Source organism: Trypanosoma theileri, assembly GCF_002087225.1.
Source record: "Trypanosoma theileri isolate Edinburgh chromosome Unknown TM35_Tth_28_V1, whole genome shotgun sequence".
NCBI lineage: Eukaryota > Euglenozoa > Kinetoplastea > Trypanosomatida > Trypanosomatidae > Trypanosoma > Trypanosoma theileri.
Genome location: NW_021639870.1, coordinates 279374 through 286650, shown reverse-complemented (window position 1 = coordinate 286650; position 7277 = coordinate 279374). Strand labels below are relative to the sequence as shown.

The following is a 7277-nucleotide window of genomic DNA, read 5'->3' as shown; positions in this document are numbered from 1 at the left end:
CATTTTTATTTTGGTATAAAGATTGGTGGGTTGTAAGTGTTTGAGTGTGCCCCTCTGTTGTGTGTTCCTTTGTGTGTTTGGGTTGCTACTCACACCACCCACGTAATGAAAACACATTTCTTTGTTCTCACCTTCTCTCTCGGTGTTGCCACTCACACAGCATTGCCACGAACATATTTCTGCTCTTGTGGTGTGTGTTGTTTGTTGTGTGTGGCTTGCTTGAGTGACTGCAGCCTGCGGGGAGGTGGACTGAGACTGGTACGCTTCGGCTTCACGTAATGGGTCTGTTTTTTTTGTTCTTTTTTTGGGTGTATTGATGTGCTGGTGAGTGTGAATGTTTTTTTCTGATGAGAGTGGCACCTGTGTTTATTGTATTGTGAGTGCTTTGTGTGCTGTTGGTATCCTGTTGTTGTTGTTCTTTTCTTTTGTTTTTCTGTTCCTCTCTGCAGGTGTGTGGCTCCGTGCACATTTTAGTGAATGCGGCAGTGCCTCTCTGACATGAGCATGTGAGACTGTCATTGTGTGTGTGTGTGCACTGTGAGTGGGAGGGACACCGTTGTGTTGCTGGACCGCTCCACTGCGGCGTCTGTGGGGTTTGTGTGTGCGGCATGCTTTGCTTCGGCGGGGCTCGAGGGGCACTTTACGTCCCGAGGCGCTGAACCTTGAGGCCTGAAATATCATGCTCAGGGACTTTGAACTTGAGAGAAAAAGAAGAGTGAGGATGAGGAAAAGAAAGGATGAAACCCGGCAACCAGTCTACGTGCGCAATGCTCGAGGCTCGTTGTCGGGTTTTGCCCTTTTCTTTTTTTATCCCTCACCCCAAGAAGGGAGAGGAGAGAACACAACCCCCACAACCCAAGGCGGGCGGCCAACTTGTCAGCGCCTTGTGCGCAACAAGAAAAAGAGGGGTGGGGAGAGGCTCCCTGGGGTGTTTCACTTATGAAATGTGAGTGGGGTTGGGCATAGTGGAAAACTCTTTGCTTTCCCTATACTTCAACGCTGGGGAAGATGGGTTTGAAAGAGTTTTCCACTAAGATGACCCTTCCCCGTTCCCCTCGTGACATGGCGGCCATCCAACCGCACCTTTTACTCGGTGGCACGCGGCGCCGTGAACAAAGAACATGAGAGTGAGCCCTTCCTTCCCTGTGATAAAGGCAAATTCTGCTATGGTTGTGTGAAAAGGAAATCCATAGAAAGTGCAGAAAAGGGGTGAAATCTAAACAAAACATTTCGTCTCACATGTATTTTGGTTTATGAGGAGATTCCCAACAATGTATGGAGTATGTTTACTTTCCCTGAATATATTCAAGTGTTTGGCCTTGACGCGAAGATAAGTTAGCACCCGATCACCAAAGATCTTTTTATCGTTAAATGGCGATCTGTTGAAATATTGTAATCTGTAAAGAAAAAAAAGAAAAGATTGCCACACTGACGTCGGCTTCTGCCCTAAGCAACGCTGTTGCAAACAAAAGCGCTTCTGTGTCATTATGTGGCGTGGGAAGATTGAGTAATAAACGATCATGTCCATATTCACCAATAGAATCCTCCATGGTGTTCTTCGGGGCAGTGTCTGTGGATGCGTGCGGGGTTCGCCATTACCTGGGTTTCTGTTGTTGTTGTTACCTCTGCTTCCCCCGAACCAAAAACCTCGAATTCAAGAAATAGTGGCGATAGAAAACGCCATGTTATCTTATTGCGAAGCAAGAAACGTGAGGATAAAAAAAAAACTTTTTACCAGCAAAGAACCCCTTAAGTATATAAAGCGTGGTGGGTGCTGGTGATGGTATTCTTCCACTGTGGTTCACGCGTTTTCTGCACAAAAGAGAGATATTACCACAGAGCGGCGGAATCATTGGGTTCGATATTTGTATAAACGCAGGAAACAAAACCATAAAACTAGACTTTTGAATGATTGTGTGTCCAATAAGAGTGACGTTATGAGTTTTTTTTTACATTTCATTTATAACTTCCATGGTGTTTGCGAGGGGTAGGAATTGTACAGAAACAGATCCTTGGTAATGAGTTCCTTCCCAACGCGGTGCCAAGGTGGAGTAGATGAATTTATTCAAGGAAACTAAATGCACTCACCAGATGTTTGAAGTGGGTGGTCTCCTTAAAAACCAAATTCTTTTTATTTTTCTTTTCAACACATGCGTTCTTAGGAATGCTATTCCCTTGTTGGCGTTTGGCCATCGAAAGTTGGAGCCAAGGCCCATTATCCCTTATTATTTTGAGGGAAGCCATGGGCCAGTAAATTCTCTTCTTTAAAGTTTACTGCTTCATAAGCTAAAAACGTCATACAGCACCGGGACCAGCAGAATCGTGCTGGGACAAAACTTTATGCAAGAAGATCCTGGGGTGCGTATCAGTGTACCATCGGCAGCAGTTTCTTTTATATATTTCACTTTAGCGTGACTGCTGCTAAAAAAGGGAGTGGAAGGGACCCTAGAGATAGTAACAGCCATGTCCTCTAGTGGCGGAAATTGGATATGGCCGCTGAGGGGACTCAGAGAGGCGAAAAAAAAAAAAAAACCATGTTCTGCCACCTACGAGATCCATTATAATTTCATTACCAATGCGTACTCCCCATGCCCAACGGTAATAAAAAATAATAATATAAAAACAAATTGTATTTATGTATATTTATGTATTACTCTTGATGACCCGTTCCATTGGAGTAACATCCATAAAGAAGCGAAGAGCAGCAGGAAAAACGTGGTGGTGTGGAAGGGGATATGTTGGATTGTACCCTCCTAATACACACCTTGGGGGAGGTTAGTGATTTTTTTTTGCTGATAATGCTGTGGGAGAAGAAGGGGCAAATCGGCATTCTGAGGGAAAAATAAAATAATAGTAATAAGGAAAAATAAAAAGGTAATATGTGTGTTTGTGAGGGAGTAATTGTGTGTTGCCTCCGTTTGTAAAGAGAGGCATGGTATTACAGTGGTGTATGCAGTCATTTTCGTTATGGTTGTGAGTGAGTGGGTTTTAGATTCCGATTGTGGTGTTGGTATAAATATTATGGTGATGCATTGGTTTCTTTTCTTTTTCCCTTTGGAAGTGTGTTGACTATTGTACAGTCTCTTTGTTTTGCTTATTGTTTTGTGGTGTTGTTTTTGTATGTTGCCAGGCGTACACTGTGTTTTTGGTGTATTTTGGTGTTCAAACTGCCTGGTAATGGTTTTATTATAATGGGAATATTGTTTTGATACCATTCGTTTTCCACTTCTGAGTTCAAGGTGTTGTTTCAATATCTGTGTAACTCTGGGTGTGTTTTGTTGTGTGAGTGGTTTATTGTTGCTCCCTCATTGAGTTGTGTTTGATTGCTGATGTGATGTGTACTCTCTCTCTCTCTCTTTCTTTCTTTTTCCATCTGCGTTGTTGTTGTTTCTCAGTCTGTTAAATGTGCGTCTCTTTTCTCCTTTTCCCCTTCTTCCTTGTTACCACAGACCCAAACAACCCACAGTGACAATCATGACAACGATGTTCGTCCAACTGCGCCGTGTGGTGTACCTGTTGGTACTTCTGCAGTGCTGTACTTGTGTGGCATATGCGGAAGAATCTTCGAGCAATAGAGTTAAGGAAGCAGAACAGTTTTTAAAAAACTGGGTAAACAAGTCGGAGGGGTATCTTGCGGAAGGAAAGGCCTATCAAGAAGTATGGGGAACCACAGTGGAGTCTTGTAATTCAAGAGCCAATGCTGCATGGGACGTCGACGAAGGAACGAAAAAACTCATCAAGAAAATTATCACCGTGAGGGGAAAACCTGAGGAATACCAGAAGAACTATCCAGTGCCCCAAGAAATTCGAGATCTCTTGAGGGATGCTACGGGTAAGATACAAACAAATGTGAGTGTGCTTAATAAGGCGGCGGATGCAGTCGAAGAAGCGAGAAAATTGTTTCGAATGAGTGCACTCGCGATGATAAACATGAGAGATATGTTGGAGAATAAAAACGATAGCAGGAATCAAAGTACAGAAGTGCTTGAGGGAGTGGATGAAGGTAAAAGATCGGTGGAACAGGAAGCGCTTATTAAGAGGAGCAAGAGAGTATATAAAGAAATGAATGAGGTTTATCATAAGCTCCTAGTGATCAAACGAAGAAGTCACGCCTGCGCGAAGGAAGTAAGTAATGGTGTAATCGCTACGAAGAACAGGATTATCAGGGCGTTGGAACTGTTCGATAATGTGGGAGGGCAATTTAAACCAGATTATGAGGGGTATGGAAAGGAGGTGAACGAATTCTACAAACTTCTTCAGGAAACACTGGAAGGTGAGTTGGTGTACTCAGAGTATTATAACACGAGAGGAGTGAAATCGAGTGTTCTTATTGTCGGACGAACGTCTGCGAGCGCGATTGCGGGAGCTGCCTTCCCAAACACAACAAAAAAGAGGAAAATTAACACAACCAAACTTGCGGAGAAGGTGGAGGCGGCAAAGAAGAAGGAGAAAGAGAATCTGGAGAGCAAAAAAAGGGAGGAGGAAAAGGAGTTGAGGAACCTCCATGAAGAAAGGCAAAGGGAGCGGGAGAGAAAGAAGGCCGAAGAAGAGGCGAAAAAGGCAGCTGAAGAACGGCGAATGGAACAGGAGAGAAATAAAGCTGAAGAAGAGAAGAAAAAGATCAAAGAAGACGAGGCTAAACAGGAGTTGGAGAAAAAGACAAAGGAAGAGAAGGAGAAAAAAAAGAAAAAGAAAGACGGCAGCAGTAGTCCTGCATTGATGCACAGTCCCTTTTTGTTTTTTGTTCTGATGTGTGTGTTGGGTTGCACTGTCGTTTGCTAATTGGTGTTCCCATGATACAGTTGCAAAGTTAACCTTTGTTTGAGTGGACATGGGCGCATTGTAAGGTCACTGTTCTTTTTATTGAATTTAAATATTTTTGTTTTTCAGTTCGATAAGTCTTTTGATTGCATTTTTTTACTGAACAAATCTATTGGACTCCCTATGACACTCATATCACATGACAAACCATCATTTTGTGAGGGGAGTGTACTCTTTCTTTGTTCGCATTATTATCTGGGCTCTGTTGTGCCGCCCTTCACTGTGGCCTTTTGGTGATGTGTGTGTGTTCCGTGATATTACTAACTATTGCTTTCACCCATGGGAGTGGTACGAAATCCCGATGTGTTTTAATTGCTGTGACTGAAATGTGAAGAATGGCAGGAGGTTCAAGACACAGAAACACGCACACTACCAACCTTCCTTCTCTTTGTGTGTGTGTGTGTGTGGACTGTCATCATGTGTGCATCATTCCCACTGATCGCCCTGTACGAAAGACACACACACACCTACTGCTGGGAATTGTGTTGCTTGCCTCCCGAACATATTCACATGGTGATCACGGCTTTCTTTTTGTTTTGTTTTTATTATTTTGCTTTTTCTCTTGTGTGCGTTTCATTATAATTTCATTGCATATTATGTGCAGCTGTGTGTTTCTCTTTTGCGTTTCCGATACACCTTGTGTATCTTGTGTGCTCATTTTTATGGAATGATTCTTTGTTTTTCATTATATACAAACTGCTGCAGGGACATCAAGAATAAAGATATGGGCACGGCACGCTCAGTACACAATGATTTTCCGTTGTTAACCTTGGGGTGGATTGGACTGTGTCCAGACATCGCAGCCACAGTAAGTAATGAATTTCTTTATGTTTTTACATCTTTGCTCTATTATTGTGTCTGCCTCAGGCAGTCACTCTTTTTCTGCATTTTTATTTTGGTATAAAGATCGATGGGTTGTAAGTGTTTGAGTGTGCCCCTCTGTTGCGAGTTCCTTTGTGTGTTTGGGTTGTTGCTCACACACCGCCCACGTAATGAAAACACATTTCTTTGTTCTCACCTTCTCTCTCAGTGGTGTCACTCACACGGCATTACCACGAACATATTTCTGCTCTTGTGGTGTGTGGTGTGTGGCTTGTTTGAGTGACTGCAACCTGCGGGGAGGTGGACTGAGACTGTTCCGCTTCGGCTTCACATAATGGGTTTGTTTTTTCTTTTGGGGGTTGAGTTGATGTGCTGGTGTGGGTGAATGTTTTTCTCTGATGGGAGTGGCAGCTGTGATTATTGTATTGTGAATGCTTTGTGTGCTGTTGGTATCCTGTTGTTGTTCTTTTCTTTTGCTGCTCTTTTGTTTTTCTTTTCCTCTCTGTAGGTGTGACTCCGTGTACATTTTAGTGAATGCGGTAGTGCCTCTCTGACATGAGCATGTGAGACTGTCATTGTGTGTGTGTGGACTGTGAGTGGGAAGGACACCGTTGTGTTGCTGGACCACTCCACTGCGGCGTCTGTGGGGTTTGTGTGTAAGCGGCATGCTTTGCTTCGGCGGGGCTCGAGGGGCACTTTACGTCCCGAGGCGGCTGAACCTTGAGGCCTGAAATATCATGCTCAGGGACTTTGAACTTGAGAGAAAAAGAAGAGTAAGGATGAGGAAAAAAAAGGATGAAACCCGGCAACCAGTCTACGTGCGCAATGCTCGAGGCTCGTTGTCGGGTTTTGCCCTTTTCTTTTTTTTTACCCCTCACCCCAAGAAGGGAGAGGAGAGAACACAACCCCCACAACCCAAGGCGGGCGGCCAACTTTGTCACAGCGTCTTGTGCGCAACAAGAAAAAGAGAGGTGGGGGGTGGCTCCCTGGGGTGTTTCACTTATAAAATGAGTGGGATTGGGCATAGTGGAAAACTCTTGCTTTCCCTATACTTCAACGCTGGGGAAGATGGGTTTGAAAGGTATTCCGCAAAGATGACCCTTCCCCGTTTCCCTCGTGACATGGTGAGTCCTTCCCTATGATAAAGGCAAATTCTGCTATGGTTGTGTTAAGGCGTTCCGCTACTGCCATGTGTGGTGTGAAAAGGAAATCCATGGGAAATGCAGAAAAGGAAAAATGGTGTACAATAAAAACATTTCGCCCCATAGGTATTTTGGTTTGTTGGCACCCCACCCCCTGCCCCACCACAACAATGTGTGAAGTATGTTTGGCTTCCCTGAGAGATGGAAGTGCGTAAGCTGGGTGCCGCGATTGGACAGCCCTCATTGCCAAAGGCGAGCCGTGGTTGGCATCAGAGGTCCGCGGCACCTACCCCATGATGTTGGCAAAAAAAAAGTTGGGGAGGGTACGGCACCCCGGGTTCCACCACTGTAAGCGATCGCCGTGCTAACGAGACCTGTGGCCGCTTAACTTCACAAATCGGACGGGATATGGTGCATTCGGCCAAGTATGGTCGTACCCGAAATACCCGCAAAAGAACATATTATGTTCCCGGGGTGCCCTTCCCAGCCCCA

General features: G+C 44.5%; 2 protein-coding genes across 2 annotated transcripts; both read right to left on the bottom strand.

Annotated features, from left to right (window-relative positions):
* Nucleotides 1-5860: 5860 nt before the first annotated feature.
* Nucleotides 5861-6310, bottom strand: TM35_000281870 (uncharacterized protein; the record flags this gene model as incomplete). The annotated part of the gene is made up of 1 exon (XM_029028218.1): nucleotides 5861-6310. One exon carries the CDS (start codon nucleotides 6308-6310, stop codon nucleotides 5861-5863), a length of 450 nt encoding a protein of 149 aa, XP_028880537.1.
* Nucleotides 6311-6696: 386 nt separating this feature from the next.
* On the bottom strand, nucleotides 6697-7029 carry TM35_000281860 (uncharacterized protein; the record flags this gene model as incomplete). Its single annotated transcript, XM_029028217.1, has 1 exon — nucleotides 6697-7029. One exon carries the CDS (start codon nucleotides 7027-7029, stop codon nucleotides 6697-6699), a length of 333 nt encoding a protein of 110 aa, XP_028880536.1.
* Between the last annotated feature and the right edge of the window lie 248 nt (nucleotides 7030-7277).